The sequence below is a fragment of the Diceros bicornis genome, chromosome 21, assembly GCF_020826845.1.
Source record: "Diceros bicornis minor isolate mBicDic1 chromosome 21, mDicBic1.mat.cur, whole genome shotgun sequence".
In the NCBI taxonomy this organism is placed as follows: Eukaryota; Metazoa; Chordata; class Mammalia; order Perissodactyla; family Rhinocerotidae; genus Diceros; species Diceros bicornis.
In genome coordinates this window covers 9,720,632-9,745,785 of record NC_080760.1, presented here as the reverse complement: position 1 = coordinate 9,745,785, position 25,154 = coordinate 9,720,632, and the positions used below count along the sequence as shown (strand labels likewise).

Below are 25,154 nucleotides of genomic sequence, written 5' to 3'. Positions count from 1 at the left end.
CTGAGAATGAATGGATAGATGAATGGATGTTTAGTTTTTATCAAATGCTTTTACTGCAACTACTGAGATGATCATGATTTTTCTCCCTTTTTTCTGTTATTCTGGTGAATTACATTGATTTTTTTTTGCCAGTAAACACCCATCCTTCCATTTCTGAAATAAGCCCCACTTAGTCATGATTATGCTTTTTATACACCACTGATTCAATTTTCTAATTTTTTGTTTAGGATTTTTGCATCTATGTTTATAACAGAGATTGGTAAACCAGTCTTTTAAAGTGACATTTTCTTCTCATTACAGAACGCTTTTGAAAACCAGAAATTATAAATCAGAAGTGTACTCTGGGTGTTTACTTTGTAGTGTGCAGGATGGAGAATGGATTAGTGCAGGAGGTGGGTGGTGAAGGATTAGGAGGCTACTGGAGTATCAAGAGAAGAGTTTGGACCAGTTTGGTACAAATGGAAATGAAAAAGAAGGTTAGACCCTCCCCCCAACCCCCAGTATTTAGCTAACGATTAGATGAAAGTGCAACATTACGAAACAGACAAGTTAGGAGAAGTTGATTTGAGCTTGGAGAAGAGTAAAAATAATTAGTTGACTTGGGGTGAAATTCTTCATCATAATTATCACCATCATTAGGATCCATACATATGAACGACTGCAATTTAAGAAATGCATGGAATTACGTAACTAGTCACTATGTTAATGTCTTTAATGAGAAAGTTTCATTACGTTGCTTTGGAGCTAATTTTTTAAATAATTTTCATTGACAATCAGAAAATGTAGATAATCTCGTATTCGTTGAACACCTTAAAATGGGATCACACTTTACAGCCTTTTCATACAGCATTTCTATACAGATTGCGCTATTCCTGTCCTGACCACCAGGGGGCGACCAGACGCCCACGTCGCATCCCAGGCCATCCCTCGGTTTTCTAGGCAGGCGCGGCTCCCGGGAGCGCGCATGCCCTGGGGCGCGCGCCGCTGGCAGGCGCCGCCGCCGGGCACGTCGGTTAGCTGCCGTACGCGGCTGTGCGTCGGCCCCGACCCTGAGAGCCGGACCCATGTGGAAACTGCTGCCCGCCGCGGGCCCGGCCCGAGGTAAGGGCGGAAGGGAGGGGTGCGGGGACGCTTTTCCGGGAGCAGCTGCAGTGGACAGAGGGCTGGCCGCGCGGCCTCCCGCGCCGTCCCCGTGCCCGCCGCAGGGCCCGGAAGCCCGGTGCGCGCCGCGCGCTCGGCGTGGGCGCCGTCCCCGCCGGCCCGGCACGGTCGCTGGGGGCCTCCCGCGGGCCGGCCTGCCCGGTGGGCCGCGGCCTGCGGGGTGAGCGGGGCCGGCCCCCGAGGAGGCGGCCGGGTGTGTGCTCTCGGGGAACGCCCGGCGCGGGCTGGCGCCGGCGGGAGCGCACCGGGGCCGCGGATGACTCTCCCGAGAGCGCTGTGTGTCCTCGTGGAGAGCGCAGAGTGGCGGGGAGGTGGCAGCACGCGAAAGCGTCGTCTCAGCGCCTGTCTCCATTTTGTCGTCAGAACAACTGGGAGGGTAGGTGTCTTTTCTTTGCTGCATTTCCAGCCGTGGAAAATGGTTCTCTCGTGTTGATTGGTTGCCTGGTGTGTGTGAGGCCTTGTTAGTTGACAGACGGATCAGCAGGGGCAGCCCGGGTTTCGGTCTTGCCCCCGGAGGGTTGACGTTATGAGTGGAAAAAGGTCTGGGTAGAGGCGAAATTGACTGGCAGTGGAAGGGAGTCTGAAGAGGGCCGCGGAAAGTAAATGCTACAACAGTGTTGTGAGTTGTAGCTCACGCTGGAAAGACTGGAGGATCGAGGCGTCGCCGTGGGTCTGCAGCAGCGCCCGGGGAGCGCAGCGGTGGGCGGGCGCGGGCCCTCGGGTCCTCGGGAGCGGCTGAGGCCTGCGGCTGGCGCTCGGGGGCCGCACAAGGCCGCGGCGCCGGTGCTGCCGCCCCCAGCAGCCCGTGGCAGCCCTGGCCGCTCCTCTAGAACTGTGAGTAAACCGTACGCGAGTGGCACTTGAAACACTTCACTCTGGGTTAAGAATCTCTGATTAACAAAATATAATCCAAACCTGGGCAGCGCTTAGCTGGACTCCTTCCACCTGGTCTGTTATCTGCCCTAACCGCTCTGCCCCTCCGGTGGCGGAGTCCTGTGCTCCCGGACTAAACTCTAAAGCCTTCGACATACGTGCTGTTACTCCCGACAATTTGTAATTTCCAACCTTTTGTTTAAACTAGTAACCCGTTCCCACTGATTAGAAATGCCACCTTTAACATAAAAATAAAATTGCCCCAGATATACACTTGAATCTGGTCTGAACTTTTCTGGCCTTGATCTATGTTGTTTACTTCTGATCCAGTACCGTACTTTTTAGTTACTATAGCTTTAGCGCATATTTTACTGTCTAGTAGGGGAAGATCTCATAACATTCAAATTTTTCTTGACAATTTTTTTACATTATATTTTTCCTGATGGGTTTTTGAATCCGTTTATCAAGTTCCAAACATAGTATTGTGATTTTGTTTGGTAATGCATTAAATGTATAAGTTAATTTGGGAGTGTTGACACTTTTCAATATTGTTTTCTGTTTAGAAAAATGGTAGAGCTTTCCATCTATTTAGATAATCTTTTGCATCCTTCAGTGAGGCTTTACTAGAAAACATGTTTGATTTATATGAAGTGGATTATTAACGTTTAAATAGGAAAATAAAAATATGTAAATATTTGCCAAACTTGTATCATATATACATGTTGTTTATGTCTATACACGTCTATGTATTTACTAATTTACTTTTTTTTTTTTTAATTCTATTAGAACCATACAGACTTTTGACTGGTGTTGAGTACATTGTTGGAAGGAAAAACTGTGGCATTCTAATTGAAGATGATCAGTCAATCAGTCGAAATCATGCTGTGTTAACTGCTAACTTTTCTGTAACCAACCTGGTATGTTACTAATTTTATTTCACTAGCTTACAGTAAGGGGGTTGAAATCACAAAAGATTACCTTGGTGCACATGTAAGAGGATTTCATAGGACTTTTTATTTCGTAAAGCTGTTAAGTTTATTTTTAATGTTAACACAATTAAATACTTACATTTTGGCTTTGGTACCAGTGGTATTTGTTTATTTTGAAATTTGAAGTTTCTGTTCCAGTATTTCACTGTTTGTTTCAGTAATTTAGAAACTCAGAGGAAGTAGAACATATTTAAATTTATTTACTTAAACATTTATTGAGTGCCTACCAATGTCACTGTGCCAAGCCTGGGGATAGAGCAATGAATAAACTGTCATGACTCCGGCTTTAAAGCATTTGTGTAGCCCTGTGAACACAGGTATTTCCTGTATAAGGTAGGTTTTCATAATAGGAATTGATTTGTTTTATTAGGGAAAACTGCTGTTGCTTATGCCTCACAGCTCTTTTGGATGACTTTGAGTTTGTTTTGCTTGGTTGGTTGGTTGGTTGTTTTAATCACAACCTTGGGTGATAAAAGTAATACAGATATATACAAATGGCTGTGGTCGTGATGACGCTGGTGGTAATAAGAAAGAAAAGCCATTATTTTGAGCAAAGACTGCATATCAGCAAATGCTGGATCTCTTCAGTGATATTTAGGTTTTGTCTCTATTCTTTGAGGTACAGAAGAAACATTGTTGAAATTCCTAAAGAAAAAATAAAATTCTTACTGCAAGTCAGACACACTAACCTTTTGTCATTGGACCAGTTTTTGTGATGTGGTTTTGATAATGTAAAAAAAAGAAAACCTTAGCAGAAGCTGTCATGTTATACATGAAACAGACTGTACATAAGCAAGGATTAGCAAATGTGTGAAATTGAGGGGTCAGGAAAATCTCCACTGACTTATAAAACTAAAGAAAATGTATGTTCTAGGAGGAGTGATCCTGGAATTAAGAAAATTTCCATTAATTGCTAGTTGAGTGATTGTTCTCTACAGGCAACCAAAACAATAACTGTATTGCCTGCTGTGTCGGGAGGTTAGCCACCTATCTATTGCCTATTCAAACAGTTGTCAGCCTTTTCTTTTGAAACTTTGTCGCCTGGGAATTGTATTTGCTGAGTAGTAAAAGACTTTAAATTATTTACTGACTTTTTTTTTCAGAGTCAAAGAGATGAAATCCCTATATTGACGATAAAAGATAATTCTAAGTATGGTACCTTTGTTAATGAGGTAAAAATGCAGAATGGCCTTTCCCAAACTTTGAAGACAGGGGATAGAGTCACTTTTGGAGTGTTTGAAAGTAAATTCAGGTAAGAAGTTTTTTTAATTGATATTAAAAATGAACAGCTTTATTTCACACTTATCAAATCCTAAAAGACAAGGATATTTATGGATCAGGAATTGAAAACAGTCTAATTCAGTTCTTACTTAGCACGTGTAGTTAGTGCATTTCGTCAATCATAGATAGTGTCGAGAGGGAATGAGTTTGAGTGGGCCCTGAGAACGTTGAGCTATGTTTGTTTGATTCACTGTAGGTGAAAGTATAATGTTAACTTTAATCGTTGGGTTTTCTTAATTTCAATTCAAGACTTAGGAAGTGAAAATTTCATAAGTTAGAAAGTTTCATAATACATAATTAAAATAACAGCATGTGATGTAAACTTAAAGTTTAAAGTACTGTAAGTTGCCATCTCTGTAATTATGATAATATAACTTTATGTAACTTATTCTCATTTACAGAGTAGAGTATGAGCCTTTGGTTGCATGCTCTTCTTGTTTAGATGTCTCTGGGAAAAATGCTTTAAATCAAGCCGTATTGCAACTTGGAGGACTTACTGTAAATAATTGGACAGAAGAATGCACTCACCTTGTCATGATGTCAGTTAAAGTTACCATTAAAGTAAGTTGAATGCCTTGTTATTATGTTAGAATAAGTTCTGTGAATTTAAGCTTACTCGCCCCAGTATACACAGACATTTTTAAAGTCATTTACGTTAAAACTATCAGAACTGTTGGTTGTCGATTTATATATGCCAGCCCCATGCCTTTGTGTACCATTTAGGCTAGAATGGCTTTTCAGATAACCTATTTATTATCTGAGACAAGCAAAAGCACATAAAATTATATTTCAGATTTTGATATAGCATTTAGGAAAATGATTTATGTTATCCTTTCACCAAAAAGTTTATTACAGTGCATAGTTTGTCTTCAGTCTAAAAGCAGAGCGACTGAGATCAGCTACCAGTCTTCAAAGTTAGCATCTCTAGTCTCTTATATCAAGTTGTCTTCCTCCAGATCATCTCATGATCTCATGCTCTCTTATTTAGTTTTTATTTGGCTTAAAGCTCTAATCACAAAGACTTTTTAAGTTTTGCGGCTTAATATTATAATGTATCTTCACAATCAAGAGATATGTAGATATGTACCTTTAGAAGATGCTGACTATTCATTAAAACAGGGATATGTTTTGGTATGTTTTCAGATTTTGCATCTTCATCAGATTTGGTTATATCCAAAGTTAATTGAAGAATGACATTGGGAGGTGATTCGTCTCCTTTTAAATGGGTTGACTATAGATATGTGGGGTTCTTTTAGGTTAGTATCTATAGTGAAAAGCAACAAATATTTAGATTCTTTTATTAGATGATACAAAATCTTTTAATAGCTAATGAATTAAGTTAGAATATGTATATTATAACTAAAAACGTGTCATAAAGGCTTGCTGCTCAGATTGAACCTCAAGTTAGACTTGTATCTTCGTGGGGTTGTCTGTGATCAAGCATCTTTTCATCTTTGCAAATTTATGAAATTGACCTATAAATTCAGCAGTGATTAGCCTCCTGAGTGCTAATTTATGCTAGTAATCCCACAGATAATAGAGTCATACATCAAAATGTCCATGTTAGTTTACAGTAGGGATGCACCTTTATAGTGACCAGAAGATTTGTGTGTGGACTCCAGCATGGACCCCTTACCCATATCAGAGTCCCTGAAAAATGGAATAGGTGATCATGCCCTCACTTGGTGGGTATGAGATGAGAGCAGAGGCAGTTAGATGGTCTTGAGAGATGTTTACCGAGTCTGTGACAGACCTGGAAATTAGCATCCATTCACCAGAGTGGAATACACGCTATTCTAGTGACTGGGATGCTAATGGCCCAGTATATTAGAGAGTACTGATACACACCAACAAAGGCTTGCAGAGCCATCCTCCTTTTTCAATATTTCTGACCAGTCATGTGCCAAAAAAGAAAAACTTGTCATTATATTATTTTTTTGGTAAATTTCCAAAAATACAGGTTAGTTTATGTTTTTAAAATCATTGAATGTTAGAACCAAAAGGGAACTTAAAGAGCATTCACTTCAATTTTTATTTTCTGGAAAAGAAATTGAGGCATGGAACAGTTAAGTCCTTTGCCCAGTGTCACATGTATTGGGGCACACTCAGTCCATTGTCATATTGCACATTACTGCTGCAGGCAAGAAGTCAGTTATTTTGTTCACATTCGAGGTTGGTATCAAATTCCATTCCTGAGAGACACCCTAAATTGCTTGCTCATATTTAAGTAGTACCATATGTTATTAGAAGCATACTTAGAAATTTTTGGTTGGATTATTTCCTGGAATTATGCTGAATCTTCTTTATTTTTATTGCCGATGGTGGTATTTTCTATTCTTTCTCAAATTTTATGGATATATCTTAGTTGAGGCTTATAGCTTAAGTCACTTGCTAGTTAAAGTTTCTCACCCCCCTCTATATACTTATTTTGAGCTTTTACCCAACCCCAGTTATTCCTTTATTTACTTTCTTGAAAAGAGTTTTTCCATATTTATGATCTGTTTGAAAGGCAATTAGGGGCCGGCCCCATGGCTTAGCGGTTAAGTGCGCACGCTCCACTACTGGCGGCCCGGGTTCGGATCCCGGGCACGCACCGATGCACCGCTTCTCCGGCCATGCTGAGGCCGTGTCCCACGTACAGCAACTAGAAGGATGTGCAACCATGACATACAACTATCTACTGGGGCTTTGGAAAAAAAATGGAGGAGGATTGGCGATAGATGTTAGCTCAGAGCGGGTCTTCCTCAGCAAAAAGAGGAGGATTAGCATGGATGTTAGCTCAGGGCTGATCTTCCTCACAAAAAAAAAAAAAAGGCAATTAGGCTGAAAAGATCTTCTCTCTCATGTTTATCTCTTGTCTTCTCTAGGGCAGATGTTATATTTCCTCAATTCTAAGATATGCTTTTTAACATTTTAATGTTTTTAAAATTGGAATACATTTTAAAATTGACTTATATTTTATGTTGTATTGTCTGACCTCCCCTTACAAAGCAATTTTTAAATTAACATTGTAATTGGTGCTTCTTGTAATCCAGTGATTATATAGGGATTTGTATGCTACAACTAAGCAGTGACCAAATACTGACTTCTGTTTTATAGATTGTGGCTCCTTTATAAATTTAGAAGGATGAGAGGAAAAACAGAATAGAAAAGCCCCTTTGTAGTCTATAACTTAGAACTTTTCTTTAAAAAAGCTGGAATTTCAGTATATGTATTCATATGTGTTTTCTTCTTTTTAGACAATATGTGCACTCATTTGTGGGCGTCCGATTGTAAAGCCAGAATATTTTACTGAATTTCTTAAAGCAGTTCAGTCCAAGAAACAGCCTCCACAAATTGAAAGGTATATTGTGTATTTTAAATATAATAAAATGTGACATACAAAATATATGTGCTATATTGTGATAGCGCTGATTTTATTTAGGTTAATTCCCTCTTTAATGTAATGTGATAGTTCACTTTTAAAGACTTTTTTTGTTACTATGTCAGTAAGCTTCCCAAATTCTTTGTTGGTTGTTTCTTATCTTAGTGAAACAAATATTACATATGTGCCATTTTTTTTTTTGAGGAAGATCAGCCTTGAGCTAACATCCGGTGCCAATCCTCCTCCTTTTTCTGAGGAAGATTGGCCCTGGGCCAACATTTGTGCCCATCTTCCTCTACTTTATATGGGACACCGCCACAGCATGGCTTGACAAGGGGTGCGTCAGTGCGCGCCTGGGATCCGAACCTGCAAACCCCGGGCTGCAGAAATGGAGCACACGCACTTAACCAATACGCCACAGGGCTGGCCCCGCATATGTGCCAATTTTAAAGAAAAAAATTGAAGGACAGTAAATGGCACAGAGGTGCCCTCAGTACAGCACAGGTGCCAGTGCCGAGCATCGTGCACACGGGACTCCTGGAATTGTGTGGTGCAGCAGCCCTGTTCTGGAACCACAAAGTCCTGGGCCAGAATATTGACAGCACTGTGGCCTTGGGAGTGGAGCTCATTTCTTCTGAGTGTCAGTTATTTGAATTTTTACAAAGTCTCTCGTATTGTGGAGTGCTGTCTCAATTACTTTATTTCAAACAACAAGCACTGTTTTGGGAAAACATTGTTGGGAGAGAAAGTCCTTGCATTCATACAAACTTTCTGGATATGCCAAGAATGCAAGGCCCTTACTGCCCTATACCCAGGCCATTTCTCAGAATTATGATTGCAGGGAGAAACCTTGAGGGATGAGGTAATATCCTCCTCCCAGGACAAAGAGCAGGCCTGCTTATAGCTTGTTATAAAACTGGTGGATTCCCAAGTTCAGAGTAACACAACCCGCTGTATGTATCTTCTGTGAGACTTGACTGGGGAGGAGACCTGCTTTAAACATACCGAGACTTGATTCTTGCTTTGTCTCTGACCCAGGAGTCTTGTGTCTTCTGCCAGCATCCATGAAACAGGAACAGGGTAACTTATTTAGCTTATGTTCAAATCTCAGGCCCAAAGGACACATTAACCTGAAAGAGTCACAGTAAATGAACGTTTAGGATGCTTATGGAGTTGACCTTATGTAATCAATTAAAATTCAAGACAGAGAAATTTAACTCATACTAGAAATCTTTTTCTGGAGATATAACCTCACATTTACAATTTGTGAATGTCAGTATAATTCAAGCCTTTTAGAGATCACCAAAAAAACGTAGTCTAGTAAGTAGTTTTAGAAATCATGAACATATGCCTGCAGGACTAATGAAATAAACAGCTGTCCAGATGTTGGGCAAATAAATGTTGTGTCTTGGAATACAGTTTCCAGGGCCAGAATTATACACGAATTCAGAAGAATTCTGTATTTGGAAAATCTCGGGACAGAATGGAAGATAATGTGCTCTGAGTTAGATGAAATTTGTTGAAGATCATATAAAGAATTTAAAAGCCATAAAACAAATAGGAAAAAGTCGATATTTCTAGATTAATATTTTATAGATTTTGTGAATAATATATACCACTTACTACATAATAAAAATAATTATTTTATTTGTAGCTTTTGAAGTTTCTGTATAAATGTGCCAAAAAATGTCTTGTTTTAATTTTTTTATTATGGAAATTGGAGATCACTTTATATTTGTGGTAGCCTTGTGTTTAGGCAACATGCCTCTAACGTAGGTCTTTGCCAAAGTTCATTTACTGATTTCCAGTTTTCTTACCAGCTATCAAATCACTAGAGTCTCAGAAATGCTTTAAAACTTTCAGAATGTAATGCTTCAGAAATAATTGATTTTTAATGATGTTTTCTTCATATTTATCACTAGTCTCTTCTTTCTTATTCTCATCCTTACAGTTAATAAGAAAAAGGCTTGTCTAGGTATGTGAAGTTCCAGAACATAGTCTATTATCTATCACTGTATTATCAATCATCTGTATATAGCATGTATATGCATATATCTGTAGACGTGTCTATACACAACTCTAACATTTGGTTAGATTCTTTTTTTTTTTTTTTTGAGGAAGATTAGCCCTGAGCTAACATCTGTTGCCAATCTTCCTCTTTTTTTTGCTAAGGAAGATTAGTCCTGGGCTAACATCCATACCCATCTACCTCTACTTTATATGGGACACCGCCACAGCATGGCTTGATGAGAGTGTGTAGGTCCGCGCCTGGGATCCGAACCTGTGAACTCCAGGCCACTGAAGTGGAGCACGCAAACTTAACCACTATGCCACCGGGCTGGCCCCTGGTTGGATTCTTGATAATATAGTAATGTATTTTTTTTCAGGATCAGTCTTACTGAGTATTGGGCCTCAGATTTACCAGCGTTTTTAAAAGAAAACCAAAGTACATTTTTCCAATCCCAGAATTTTAATACTCAAATCTACAGTGAGGGAATTGAGAGATGTTTATCTTTTTTGTCTAATTTTAATTTATTAGGTGAAATTTTTATTTATATTTTGTACTATCAGTTTATTTATTGTCCAGTATTTATCGAATGCCCACCATGAACCAGGCAAGATAGACCTGAGGATACAAGGGTGAGCCAGAAAGCATTACAGTTTCTGCCTTCATGGTGCTTAGTGGAGGAGAAGCACACAAATGCAAGTTAGAACTCCAGTAGTGCCGTTAAGAAGAGCTAAGGGAATATCATACTCATATCTTAAGTAACCTGGCTCAGGATATAACAGATGTTCAGTCTTCATTAAACTAAACTACAGTTAATTGCTCTCTGGGTACAGTAGACTCATCTGTGGCAAAATCGAGAATGACAATGTGAGTAACGCAAAGCTGTAGATAATTTGAAAATCATATTTTAGTGTCATTGGAAAGTAGTAAGAACCTCACATCTACTCAGTCATATGTATGTGTTAAACACTTGCATACCACTTTGGTCTGAGACTGGCTCTGTAATCTAGTGTTACATAACTATGTAGACTAATTCATAAACTAGCCATTCGTATATAAATGAAGTGTTAGTTGCCTTTAACCCTAAAAGAAGTGTAAGATATGGGAGAATTTTTGTTAAAAGGGAGAAAAGATGAAATGCATTTGAAGAGATACTAAGAATTTATCTGTGGGGGCCGGCCCGGTGGAGCAAGTGGTTAAGTGCGCGCGCTCTGCTGCGGCGGCCTGGGGTTCGCCGGTTCAGATCCCGGGCACGCACCGACGCACCACTTGTCAAGTCATGCTGTGGCGGCGTCCCATATAAAGTGGAGGAAGATGGGCTTGGATGTTAGCCCAGGGCCAGTCTTCCTCAGCAGAAAAAAAAAAAGAAGAGGATTGGCAGATGTTAGCTCAGGGCCAATCCTCACAAAAAAAAAAAAAATTTATCTGTGAATTAGAATGTCTACTAATTTTCTAGCACTATTTTATTATTATGGATTTAATTTTAATAAAGTAGTTTCCACTATTCTTTGTGTATCTTTAAAAGAGTAAATGAAATTTTAAATTCAGTTATTTAGAAAACCAGAATAACACAGCAGGTTGCATTTCATCCTGCCGACTAAGTCTGCTCTTGCTTGCAGATAAGTCACTCATTTGAATTGCAGGTTCTAGGGATCACTACTTTAGAATAGATTTAGAACATCCATTGTAACAGATTAAAACACATGCATTTGGGGGCCAGCCCGGTGGTGCAGGCGGTTAAGTGCACACGCTCCACTGCGGCAGCCTTGGGTTCGCCGGTTCGGATCCCGGGCGCGTACCGATGCACCACTTGTCAAGTCATGCTGTGGCAGCCTCCATATAAAGTAGAGGAAGATGGGCATGGATGTTAGCCCAGGGCCAGTCTTCCTCAGCAAAAAAAAAAAAAAAAAAAAAAAAAAAAGATGAGGATTGGCAGATATTAGCTCAGGGCCAATCTTCCTCACAAAAAAAAACATGCATATGTGGTTTAATCAGTTATCAAAATTTTTAAAAATTAATATAAAATTTTTTAATTTAATAATAATTTTTAAAAATTAACATCATAAACATATGTTTAATCATGACTCAGCTTACTTTATGAAATATGTATGTTGCCAAGGAGAAATCTGGGGAGGAAAAATGTAAGGAAATTAGTTCTAAAATGATGGATGGTGACTCTCATGACTAAAACATTTTTACCACGTTGGATGTTGCTCTCTGCGGATAGTTAACTCTTGACTATATAGTGACTGATTGTCCAGGTTCTGAATTTCCCCTCATCCTGCATTGTCCTCTCATCATCACCATGATGGTTTAGTAATTTAGAAAAAAAAATTTTTAAGACTTTATTTTTTAGAGCAGTTTCAGGTTCACAGCAAAATTGAAAGGAAGGTGCAGGTGTTCTATATACCTTCTGTTTCTGCACGTGCATAACCTCCACCATGGTTGATATCCCCCACCAAAGTGGCACATTTGTTACAGTCGATGAGCCTACATTGACACATCATAGTCACCCAAAGTCCATAGTTTACATTAGGGTTCACTCTTGGTGTTGCACATTCTATGAGTTTGGACAAATGTATAATGACATGTATCCATCATTATGGTATCATATGGAGTATTTTCACTGCCCTAAAAACTCTCCGTACTCTGCCTATTCATCCCTCTCACTTCACCAGCCCCCAGCAACCACCGATCTTTTACTGGCTCCATAGTTTTGCCTTTTCCAGAATGTCTTATGGTGGGAATAGTATGGTATGTAGCCTTTTCAAAATGGCTTCTTTCACTTAGTAATATGCACTTAAGTTTCCTCCATGTCTTTTCATGGCTTGATAGCTCATTTCTTTTTAGCACTGTATAATATTCCACTGTCTAGATGTACCACAGTTTATTTTTTCATTCACCTACTGAAGGACATCTTGGTTGCTTCCAAGTTATGGCAATTATGAATAAAGCTGCTGTTCACATCCGTGTGCAGGTTTTTGTGTGGACGTAAGTTTTCAGCTCCTTTGGGCAAATACCAAGGAGCACTGTTGCTGGATCATATGGTAAGAATGTATTTAGTTTCATGAGAAAGTGCCAGACTCTCTTCCAAAGTGGCTGTACCATTCTGCATTCCCATCAGCAATGAATAATAGTTCCTGTTGCTCCACATCCTCACCAACATTCGGTGTTGTCAGTGTTCTAGATTTTGGCTGTTGTGATAGGTATATAGTGGTGTCTTGTTTTAATTTGCATTTTCCTGATGACATATGGTGTTGAGAATCTTTTCGTGTGCTTGTTTGCTGTCTGTATATTTCTTTGGTGAGGTATCTAAAATCTTTGGTATATTTTTTAATTGGGTTGTTTGTTTTATTGTTGAGTTTTAAGAGTTCTTTGTATATTTTGGATAACAGTCCTTTATCAGATGTGTCTTTTACAAATATTTTCTCCCAGTCTGTGGTTTGTCTTCTCATTCTCTTGACATTATCTTTCACAGAGCAGAAGTTTTTAATTTTAATGAAGTCCAGCTTATCATTTATTTGTTTCAAGGATCATGCCTTTGATGTTGTATCTAAAAAGTCATCTCCATGCCCAAGGGCATCTAGATTTTCTCGTACATTATCTTCTAGGAGTTTTATAGTTTTGTGTTTTACATTTAGGTCTATGATCCATTTTGAGTTAATTTTTCTGAAGGGTGTGAGGTCTGAGTCTAGATTCATTTTTTTGGAAGTGGATTTCCAGTTGTTCCAGCACCATGTGTTGAAAAGACTGTCTGAGTTCCATTATATTGCCTTGGCTCCTTTGTCAAAGATCAGTTGACTGTATTTATGTGAGTCTATTTCTGGGCTCTCTATTTTCTTCCACTGATGTATATGTCTATTTTTTTGCCAATACCACACTTTTTTTTTTTTTTTGCAGGAAAGGATTTGCCTTGAGCTAATGGCTGTTGCCAGTCTTTCCTCCCCTTTTTTTTGTTTTTCTTCTCCCCAAAGCCCCAAGCATGGTTGTATATCCTAGTTGTAAGTCCTTCTAGTTCTTCTGTGTGAGCCACTGCCACAGCATGGCAGCTGACAGACGGGTGGTTTGTTTCCATGACTGGGAAACAAACCCAGGCCGCCAAAGCAGAAAGCACAGAACTTGAACCACTAGGGCATCAGGCTGGCTCCCACACTCTTGATTACTGTAGCTTTATAGTACATCTTGAATTCAGGTAGTGCCAGTACTCCAACTTGGTTCTTCTCCTTCAATGTTGTGTTGGCTATTCTGGGTCTTTTGCCTCTCCATCAAAACTTTAGAATCAGTTTGTCAGTACCCACAAAATAACTTGCTAGGAGTTTTATTGAAATTGCATTTAATAGATCGAGTTGGAAAGAAGTGACATGTTGACATCTTGAGTCTTCCTAGCCATGAATGTTAGTAATTTTTACTAGAAGTTAGAGATAAGCTGAAGGGCTGGTCAGTTATGAATAGCTGTAGCAAAAGATCTGGTGATATAGAAAGTTGAAACTATGGACTGATGAGAGGCTGAAGAATTAGCTGTTGATTTTCTTCTCAATTTTTTTTTCTCCCTCGTTTCCATGGATGAGTAAGATGTTTTTATAGCATTATATTAAGGAGCTGAAAGATATGTTTTTAAATCTCACTTTGGAAATTTTATTTAAACTGACAAAAATAATGTAAGTTTTAAAATTTCCTGAACTTCTCCAAAAAGATCTATAACAAAACACTTACAGTAGTAGTTCATAGAATTGGAATATGAACATTATTAATACACATTGGTTCCTAAGCAAACACAAGAGGCTGATAAAATTTGATCTTTATGGGCAGTGTCTCTTTCAACCTTCTGTAATTCACATAACTTGTTTGATTCATAAATATTTAATTGTGTATTGGTATAATTGCTTGGATTATATATTTTCAAAAAATAAAGAACAGTTTGCTGTTCTGTGTGGCACTTGTCTAGTAAAGCATTTAGATGCTTTTTTCATTTTGTCCCAGATAAAACTTTTTTTTTAATAATTTAATGGTATTATGGAAATTAAGCCTCTCTAGTGTCTAGATAGCCAGTCCATTTATAAATTTAATAGTATACATACAGAGTAGTATATAAATAGAATATACTTTGATTCTTTTTTGTACAGTTTTTACCCTCCTATTGATGAACCAGCTATTGGAAGTAAAAATATTGATCTGTCAGGACGACAGGAAAGAAAACAAATCTTCAAAGGGAAAACATTTGTATTTCTAAATGCCAAACAGGTAATGTTATAAAATAAATTTTCCTAAAGAAAGCATTATAAGCTAGGATAAATTATTTCTGTTATCAATAGTTGTTAATGCATTTCCTTTTGAGATTTTGTGTAGACGTGTGACGGGGAATAAAAAACTCCCGAGGCATCAGAAACTGCCCAGTGTTCATGTATATGATTATGATGTTTCTTACTGTTTGCTAATTGGCCTATTAATTGTTTGTATAAATATGTTAAGTGGCGGGGGGGAGGGGAAGGGGACAGAAAACTAAGTCCTGACTTGTTTAGTCAGTAAACAGCTGTTGAATGTCTTCTGTGTGCTGAAATGAAGGTTCCAGGAGTTAATGTTGTAGATGGAAACATCATGCGAGTACGCCCACAGTTACAGTCCTGTGTAGTGAGGGGCAGCAGTGTTGCGATTCCAGGGCTGCAGAGATTCCTGGTGAACCGGGCCTTTTCTCAGGGTGGAAGCTCAGGTTGTCCTCTCAAGAAGTAGAACCAATTCAACTTTCATGTTACTTCCCAAATAAGATTCTTACAATTTAAAAAATGTACTCAAGAAATTAATTGTGGCTCTTTTATTTCTTTTTCTTTCCATTTTTAGCATAAAAAATTAAGTTCAGCAGTTATTTTTGGAGGGGGAGAGGCTAGGTTGATAACAGAAGAAAATGAAGAAGAAGATAGTTTCTTTTCAGCTCCTGGAAATTGTGTTATTGATGTAGGAATAACGAATTCACAGACCTTAATTCCTGACTCTCAGAAAAAATGGATTCATTCAATTATGGGTATGCTCCAAAGGTACAGAATTATTCTTTATTAGTAAAAACATATGCAAGTAGGTGATTTTATTTGTAACTTTTATTGTACTCCACATAGTAATGTAAAAGTATATACAAGAATTATTATAAAGATTTTATTACGTGTGGTACTTGAAAATTTATTGTGACTTAGTATGTTAGGAATAAAATATCTTTATTCGTGACAGTTTTATCTCAATATTTATTTTCTGCATTTTTGTTACTTTAATGGAATTTGTAGATTTACCTCTAAATTAATAAAGTAGTATTTAAATTTTTCTGTAGAATATGTAACAGTTGAAAAAGTGAAAACTCAAATGTAAAATTTTTTCTGAAATTGCCTAGAGCTGAAATCAGTATTCGTCTTTTGATGATTATTACCCACTAAAAATGCATGTAAAAATATTTACCTGTCTTATATTGGCTGTTCTGAGAAAGTAGGAAAAAATATCAGATATCTTAGAATAGTGTTTGTAGTGGGGAGGGAGAGTGTGAAAGGGCTAAATCAAGGGTTTTTTTCTTAGACTCTTTATTGGTATTAATAATCTTAGCAATGTTGAAGCCAAAAAATATTGCAAAAATATCAAGCTTGGCAGTCTTTTGACTAAATTTCTTTCACCTGGCGCAAAGCAGTGAGGGCCTAGGGTATTTCTATACCTGGAAAGTCTATAGCTAGCTCCCTGCAATACTCATTTCTCCTGTTCCAGGAATCCTAACCAGAGAGATTGCTTTTTTTTTCTTTACTTCTTTGCTGGAGTAAAAAGTAAAATTTCAGTCATCTGTCCCATAAATATTTTACTTAAAGGGAGATGTATTAACTGTTATTAAAAAGAAAATACCTCTTTAACAAAAACTGTCTTATTACTACAACCAGAATTTGCTGTGGTTCTAGTATGTTTTAGGCACTGGGAATATAATGGTGAACAAGATAGCCATGGTCCGTGCCACTATTGGAGCTTCCTTCTGGAGGGAAAGACATTACAAATGTGTATAAAGGAAGCAGAATAACAGGGCAGAGAGGAGAAGTTGATTCTAAATAGAGAAGGCCTCTTTCAGGCAACATTTTACCTATGACGAGTCTTTCAGAGAGCCAGGCAGAACAGCAGCGGTAATAGCTACACTCACGTAATACCATATAGCAGGTCCTCTTCTAAGAGTTTTACATACGTAAAGACATTTAATCCTCACACAACCCTGTGTATTCTTTACTGTTAAGGTCCCCACCGTGCAGATGGGGCAAAAGGGCGTTGTAGTAGAACACAGGAGTGAGCAGAGGAGCCAGGACGTGAACCCGGCGGTTTGGCTCCAGAGTCCATGCTCTTCACCATTACAGCTCACTGCTTTTCATACACGGAGATCCCGAGTAAGAAAGTAGCTAGAGTGCAAGGTTGCTCAGAGGCTGGTGCCTTGATTATGAGAGGACATTTTGTTCTGTGGTCTTTAGACCTTGTTACAATTTGGTTTTGGAGGGAGGAAAATTTTATGGTTTGAGAAAGACTGTCACATAAAATAACTGTCCACTTAGTCCAAGCTATTGAGAGCCATTGAAGGTGCAGTTTATATCAAGCAAGTGGCCAGTAAAACCAGCTATTGACTGAATGTCAAACAGGGCAGCATTGGGGTTGGTTAGTGCCGTGGCTGTATTGATTAGGTGTCAGAAGCGGGTACAGGATAGCAGTAGTTAAAATTAAATATCTCCTGAAGAAGATTAGAAGTCTAGGGGAACAGTACAACCCTGAACCATAAATAATACACATTCACTGTGTTCACTAATTGTTTAGTTCTTTTTAATTCTGTAATGTGTCTGAGAATCTGTCCCCTCAAAATACAAGCTAGATCCTTAAAAATAACCTACATCTCTCTATATTGTACCCTCAACCCCGTTTCCCCATACATGGGATAACTGTCATCCTGAATCCTGTGTTCATCATTTACTTGCTTTCTTTTATATATAGTTTTGTTGCTTCATGTATTCCTAAAATGTGTTTGTGTGTTTGTGTGTGTGTGTATGTGTGTATTTTTTAGTTGATTTAACTTTATAACATGGTCAGCATGATACATGTAATCTTTGGAGATTTTTCTCAATGTTTTATTGCTGATATGAATTTATCTGTTTTTGTTGCATGTTGCTGTAATTTATTTGTTTTGATGGTAAAATGTTTTATTGTGTGAATATACCACAGTTCGTTCATTCACTCCCCATTGAAAAAAATCTTGTTTCCAGATTTTTATTATTGAAACACTGCCACTGAGATCATTTTTGTATGTTTCCTGTTGGTACTTGTGCAGGATTTTCTTTGGGGTATATTGCTAGAGTTAGACCTGCTGAATCACGGTTATGTGAACGCTCAGCTTTAGGAGGTAGTATCAAACTGCTTTCCACTTTGTACTCCCACTCACCTTACATAAGAGATCAAATAGATGCATGTCGTTTTCAACACTTTATCATTTTTGCCGACTCACTGGATATATAATCATATCTCATGATTTTGATTTGTATTTCCCTGATCACCAGTGATGCTTAACATTTCTTCAAACGTTTATTAGACATTTTTCCTCTTTTGTGAAAGACCTGTTCGTGTCTCTTGCCCAGTTTTCTATTGGGATAATGGTGCTCTTCTTTTTTTTTAATACAGATTTCCCCAGTTGTATGTGCTATCTTGTGTGTGTATGTGTGTGTGTGTATTTGGTTCTGTACAGTTTTATCACACGTTTGGGTTCATGTATTGCCCATGGTCAGGACACAGAGCAGTTCCATCACCACAAGGATCCTTCATGTTGTTATTTTATAACTACACCCACCTCCCCACTTCCCCCTCTCTGTCCCTGGCAACCACTAATTTGTTCTCCATTTCTAAAATTTTATCATTTAAAAAAATGTTATATAAATGAAATCATACAGCATGTAACCTTTTAGGGTTGGCTTTTTCACTCAGCATAATTCCTTGGAGATTCATCTAAGTTGTGTGTGTCATCTAAGTTGTGTGTGTCAGTAGTTCATCATTTTTTTTTGCTGGGTAGTATTCCATGGTATGGATATACTACAGTTTGTTGAGTCATTCGCCTATTGAAAGACGTGCATTTTTCCAGTTTTTATTACAAATAAAGCTGCTATAAACATTCATGTACAAGTTTCTATGTGAACATAAGTTTTTATGTCTCTGAAATAAATGCTCAAGAGTGCAATTCCTGGATTGTATGTTAATTGCATATTTGTGTGCTCCTCTTTTTGATTTTTAGGTGTTCTTTATATATTCTTGATATTAATCCTTTTCTCACTTACATGTATTGTAGAATCTGTTGCCACTTTGTAACTTATTTTTTTACTGTATTGATGAGTGAAAACCCTTATTTTTAAGGGCCGGCCCAGTGGTGTAGTGGTTAAGTTCATGAGCTCCTCTTCGGCGGCCCAGGGTTCACAGGTTTGGATCCTGGGTGCAGGCCTATGCACCGCTTATTGGGCAGTGCTGTGGCAGGTGCTCCACATGTAAAGTAGAAGAACGTGGGCACGGATGTTAGCCCAGGGCCAGTCTTCCTCAGCAAAAAGAGGATTGGCAGCAGACGTTAGCTCAGGGCTGATCTTCCTCACCAAAAAAAAAACAAACCTTAATTTTAATATGCTAAAAACTAACAGTTTTTTCTTTCATAGTGCTCTTTATACTTTGTTTAAGAAATCTTTTTCTATTCATAGATCAAAAAGATAGTCATCCATATTTTTTACTTTTTACTAGTATTTTGATATTTATTTTTGAAATTTGTTTTTAATGTATCTAGAATTGATTCTGTTCCATACATGCATGGGAATGTTTTTGGCTTTATTCTATTGCATTGATCAATATGTCTATCCTTGTACCAATACCACATTTACCACTTTGTCTTAATTACTATAACTTGAATTAAGTCCTTATATCTAGTCGGACAAATCTCTTCTTTCTGCTCTTCTTCAGAAGTATCCTGGCTATTGACTATTTCTCCATATACATTTTGGAATCATCTTTTCAAAAACCTTGTTGGGATTTTGATTAAGAAATCCATTGAATCCACAAATCAATTTGGGGAAAAGTAACAGTTTTTATAATTTCTATGTAGAGATCTTGAATACCTTTTATTAGATTTATTTCTAGGTTACTACATATTCTCTGGTAGATATTATATCTCTGATAGGCATAATATAAACATGATATTGTCTCTTTAATTACATTTTCTACTTGTTTACTGTCAATATATACAAACTCAGCTGACATCCTGCCACTTTGCTAGATTCACCTTTTATTTCTAATTTATCTATAGTCTTTTTTTTGTATAAATCATATCATCTGTAAATAGTAACGTTTCTCTCCTTTTTAATCCTATGCCTTTGATGCCTCTCTCTCTGTCTCTCTGTCTCTGTCTCTTTGTCTCTGTCTGTCTCTCTCTGTGTCTCTCTGTCTCTGTCTCTCGCTCTCTGTCTCTCTCTCTGTCTCTCTCTCTCTCTGTCTCTCTCTCTCTCCAATTGGGATATGTATTTAAAATGTTTTTATTTTATATAGCTCATCTTTATAACTAGTTTTCATAGTATAATGTATTTATAGTTTCAAAAACATTAGTAGAGTAACAAAATATCAATTTTGAATTGCCTGCATTATACTGAATTATAAGTAGGTATATGTGATCACTTGATTATAATACTTTTTTTCTTTTTTTGTCAGGAAGATCAGCCCTGAGCTAACATGCATGCCAATCCTCCTCTTTTTCCTGAGGAAGATCTGCCCTGAGCTAACATCTATTTCCAATCCTTCTTTTTTTTTTTCCCTTTTTCTCCCCAAAGCCCCAGTAGATAGTTGTATGTCATAGTTGCACATCCTTCTAGTTGCTGTATGTGGGACGTGGCCTCAGCATGGCCGGACAAGCAGTGATGGGTGTGTGTCCGGGATCCGAACCTGGGCCGCCAGTAGTGGAGCCCACACACCCAACCACCAAGCCACGGGGCCGGCCCCAATTATCATACTTTTTAAAATCTTTTTTAGCATAATATTATTATAATATACATATAGTTGAGCTTTATTTAAGTTAACCCAATACGTACAAAACACAAACGTTAAGCGTTTGAAAAGGCCTTTTAGACTACTACAACCTCTTAAAATATCTTTAGAATAAGTATTAAAAGGAGTTTTGTAGCTCTTAAAATTTGAGATATAGTTTCTGTATAGCATTATTATTAAATTGAATTAATTACCTTTGTTTATAAAATTAGTCATTATTTCTATTATAAAATAACAGAAGATAGGTTTACCATAGATTCCTTTAATAAGAAGGTTCCTTAATAGATGTAAATCGGGTAAAATGATTTGATTTATTAAACTTAAAATTAAGGTATAGCTTATATATAGTTCTTGGTACTTTTCTCTCTTCTTCCCCTTTTTTCCTCTTCTCTCTTTTAAGTTTTATCTTAGGATTCTAATAATCATAGATTTGCTTATAAAAATCTATTTGATTGCTTCATTTGGGTATTACTGTTTTCCTCTTATTCTGAAAATTGTAGACTTTTAGAACTGGAGGGATCCATATCCTTTACTCTAGACTTTTATTTTACAAATGAAATCACTGAGTTGCTACAACGTGGTGGTCTTGCTCAATGTAACAGTGCTCCAGTGAGTAAGCTAGTGCTCTATTTGAAATTCTCTCCATCCTGTAAAATGGTGATATCTCTTTAGGGGAAATAAAAAAGATAGATTCACCTTGACATCATCTTAATAAAATTTGTTAGTTTTAATATAATATCATACTTAAACTACTTTATTCTAATAGGCAGGGTCTCAGACCTATTCCCGAAGCAGAAATTGGATTGGCAGTTATTTTCATGACTACAGAGAATTATTGTGATCCTCGGGACCAGCCCAGTACAGGTAATTAAAGCATTATTTTATTGATTCTTTAGCAACTTTATTTGTTATGTAAATTGATAATAGGCTGTATGCACATTACTCTATACTTACCAGGGGTGACCATTTTCACCATGTTTTAAAACTCATCTATTTATCCATTCATTCATTTATTCATTTGATAAATATTTGTAGCTGCCATGTACTGGGCACTAAGTGCGGAAGATACAGTGGTGAATAAAGTAAACAAGATACCTATTATTGTGACCTTTATATTCTAAATGTCAGGATTCAGACAGTTAACAGCCAAATAAGTACATCTGATAAGTTCTGTGAGTACAAGTACAAAGAGAAAGCTAAAACAGGTGATATGATAGTGACTGAGAGCAGGCTATTTTAAATTGGTGGTCGGGGAAGGTCTCACTGAGGATGTTATATTTGGCCTCGTGTGTCCTGAATGACAACATAAGGCAGCCATGGGAGGATCTGGGTAGCAGAATTCCAGGTAGAAGGAACAGGTTACAATGGCGTCTGTGGAGAATGGATTCCAGAGTCCAAAATGGAAGTCGGGATATGAGTAGCAAGCTATTAATAGAGGTCCAGGTGAGAGAGAGCCTAGTGCCTTGGACCAGAATGGTAATAGTGGATGGAGATGAATAAAAATGAACAGATTCAAGATATATTTTGGAACTAGCCCCAGCAGAACTTGTCTTTGGAGGAATTAGAAACAACTCTTAGTTTTTTGGCATGAGTAACTAGTTGAGTGGTGGTGTCATTTACTGGGATGAAGACTGTATGTTATAGTCATCTCAGTGTTGACTGTCACAAAGCCAGTGTACTCAAAGGCAGCACCTATTACCCCCTTGTTATTTTCCCCTATGTTTCTTGAAAATGAGTTGATCTTGCCATCATGAAGATGTGATTCATTTATGCTTTTTGCTTTTTTACCTTAGATATTTTTACATTTATTCTCTCTAGTAACTTTTCTCTTGTTTGCCTGGCTGTCAGAGCATCCATTCTGTACTCCTGTGTACATTTATTTGCCTCCTGTGTTCTCTCTTTAGTTACTTGTCAGCAGTTATTGGACTTTAGCTAAAAGAGGCAAGTTAGAACAGCACTACCTCATTGTACACTCCAGGAGGTAGCATTCACATTGTGGCCCACTGAATGGCATCTATGGAGTTGGACAGTGTACCTCTTGAGTAGCTATACTCTGCAACCCTGGTTTAGACAAATTAGGGAAGTGCTCAGCTAGATTTTGGAAGGAGTGAGCCATTAGAGCCTAATAACCAGCAACTGATTAGGTGTGTAGGTCATTAGTAACAATGATTACTAATAATAACTGCCATTTCTTGAGTTTCTAGAGACTTTACATATGTCATCAAAATTTAATCTGCAAAACAATCCTTTTAAGATAAATGACATCATCTGCATTTTATAGATGAGGGAACTGACGTACAGAGAGGGTAAGAAATTAGCCAAAGGTCACATAGCAAATAATTTGATTCAAACTGACTCTTAAGTCAAAGCTATTATGATATTATTATGCTGCAGTGCAGGTGGCATATATTTTGATGTGTAAAGTTTTGAGACATGATGCTGTAGAGGTAACTGAGAGCAGATGTAAAAAGATAGATGTCTGATAAAAAATTTGACAGGTTAGTATTTTATTATTTGGATAAGAATGTTTATTCATCTGATAGCTCTGCCCTTTCCCACTGAGTATACTAGGTGTGTTTCTGTCTGTACGTAGATAACCTTCCAATACAGTTTTAAGTACTTGTGAAGTTTCCAGTATGTTCAAATAACTTGTTTTGGTGGAATTGTGATATGATGAATACTTCCCAAAAATTCATGACTAACATTCCTAGAATTCATCCTTAGAGTCAGAAGCTAAAGACCAACTCTTCAGCCTTTCTTAGAGAACTCCTTTAATGTGGATACCAAAAGAGAGCTATATTCTTAGAGAAGCTGTCTGTTAGAAATCTGCACAACCTTTAGAAGTAGCATCTGCTATAGATATTATTTTGTTGACAGTGGATTTCTGTTCTGTTACAGAAAAAAAAAACACCTGTTAGTAATTTCAGACTTTAACAATAGGACAAAAAGTGTATAAAAACAAATAGAATTGTTGGATCTAAGAGAGTAGCTCCCCTTGTCCTAGCCCCGATTTGGGACAATTGTCCTTTGTTTCTGTTTTAGAAAACTAGTTCTCAATTATATATATGCTTCAGAAACATTTTTTAAGGCAAATTCATGTTCTCTGTAATTCAGAATATTCTGGGATGCGGCCAAGCCATCTGGTTTTTGTTTTTTGGGTTTTTTTTGGTTTGTTTTGATTAGTTTTAGGCTCATGTTTCTCATACAAACCCCAAGAACCACTGAGTTAGAATATCTAGGGAAAGACTGAACCAGAGAGGAGCCTTCTTTTATATATGTGGAGCTGGCACTCAGAGTGCACACTTCAGTCATTTTTTATTCTTACCAGACCTGGAATTCTCCCTCTGTGGCTTTTGCTCAAGAGGTCTGCCACCATCCCTTCTCATAGCCACTGCCCTATTTGAACCCTCCATGTCTTTCTTTCCTGAGCACTGTTATAATTGCGCCCAGTAACGGTCTTGCCTCCATATTCATCTCTACAGTTAATATTTCACTTTGCCACTGGACTCACTTTCCCTTTTCTTAAAAAGTTTTACTAGCTCTCATTATCTATAGAATAAATCCGTAAGCCCTTTGTCTAGACTTCTAGACTTCCAAGCCCTCAACAGTTTAGCTGCAGCCCATCTCCCCATCTGCATCTTTTTTATACATCTCCCTAAAGAATATATGTGGCATATTATTTATAGTTCCCACACTCCTTGACCTTGTTCTTCATGATCCCTGTTCCTAGAAAGCCAGCACTATTCAAAAATCTGACTCATTTCACAAATGCTCACCTCCTTCATGAAGTTTTTCTAAGTTGTTCTCTCTCCCATAACTCTCCTCCAAGTCAGGATTATTCTGTTTTCTATACCCCAGTATTGTTTTTCAGTTTTTTGGGGTTTTTTTATTTTTTTGCATTCCAGTTAGAGTTTCTTCCTACTTGGAAATATAACCAGTTGTTTGCATGCCTCTTTCAACCTCTAGATTGGTTGTAAGGTCTTATTAATTTTGGATTCCCTAGCAGCACTAAGCACAGTACTTGTTTGTAGTATGACTGTTTGCTTAATCAAACTGAGTTGTTGGTACACAAGATTCTCTTTGTCAGTGTGGAGCAACAAAATTTTATGATCCACTGTTGGAAGTGTATTTATGGCGGAAAGAGCTTAGAGATCATCTAATCTGTCTTTCTGTTAAAAAGTAAGAGATCTCAAGGCTGAGAAAAGTGCAGGTCCCATAAATACTTCATGGACCAGCCAATCCTAAAATTTAGGTTTTCTGACTACTAGACCAGTATCTTTTCTGTTGTATCATTTCATAAGGAAATGAGGTCATAAAGAATTGGTAAAAATCTACATTATAATTAATATTATTACTTCTTGCCCATATTCATAGGTAGATGTGTGGGTTCTAAGTCATAGACATCTGAGTTAAAAACAATTTTAGAACA

The 25,154-nt window shown here is 37.7% G+C and overlaps 1 protein-coding gene across 3 annotated transcripts in view; it reads left to right on the top strand.

Moving 5' to 3' along the window:
- The first annotated feature begins 1,273 nt into the window (after positions 1-1,273).
- The window catches only part of NBN (nibrin), a 47,485-nt gene continuing 23,604 nt past the window's right edge, over positions 1,274-25,154 (top strand). For 2 of the 3 annotated variants that reach the window (XM_058564557.1, XM_058564556.1), the window contains exons 1-8: positions 1,274-1,541; positions 2,821-2,951; positions 4,127-4,275; positions 4,706-4,865; positions 7,544-7,647; positions 14,800-14,917; positions 15,512-15,705; positions 21,492-21,589. In XM_058564557.1, coding sequence (XP_058420540.1) covers positions 1,418-1,541; positions 2,821-2,951; positions 4,127-4,275; positions 4,706-4,865; positions 7,544-7,647; positions 14,800-14,917; positions 15,512-15,705; positions 21,492-21,589 — 1,078 coding nt within the window. In that variant the 5' untranslated portion in view covers positions 1,274-1,417. The remainder of the gene's footprint in view (positions 1,542-2,820; positions 2,952-4,126; positions 4,276-4,705; positions 4,866-7,543; positions 7,648-14,799; positions 14,918-15,511; positions 15,706-21,491; positions 21,590-25,154) is intronic. The other variant, XM_058564555.1, reaches the window with a different exon arrangement.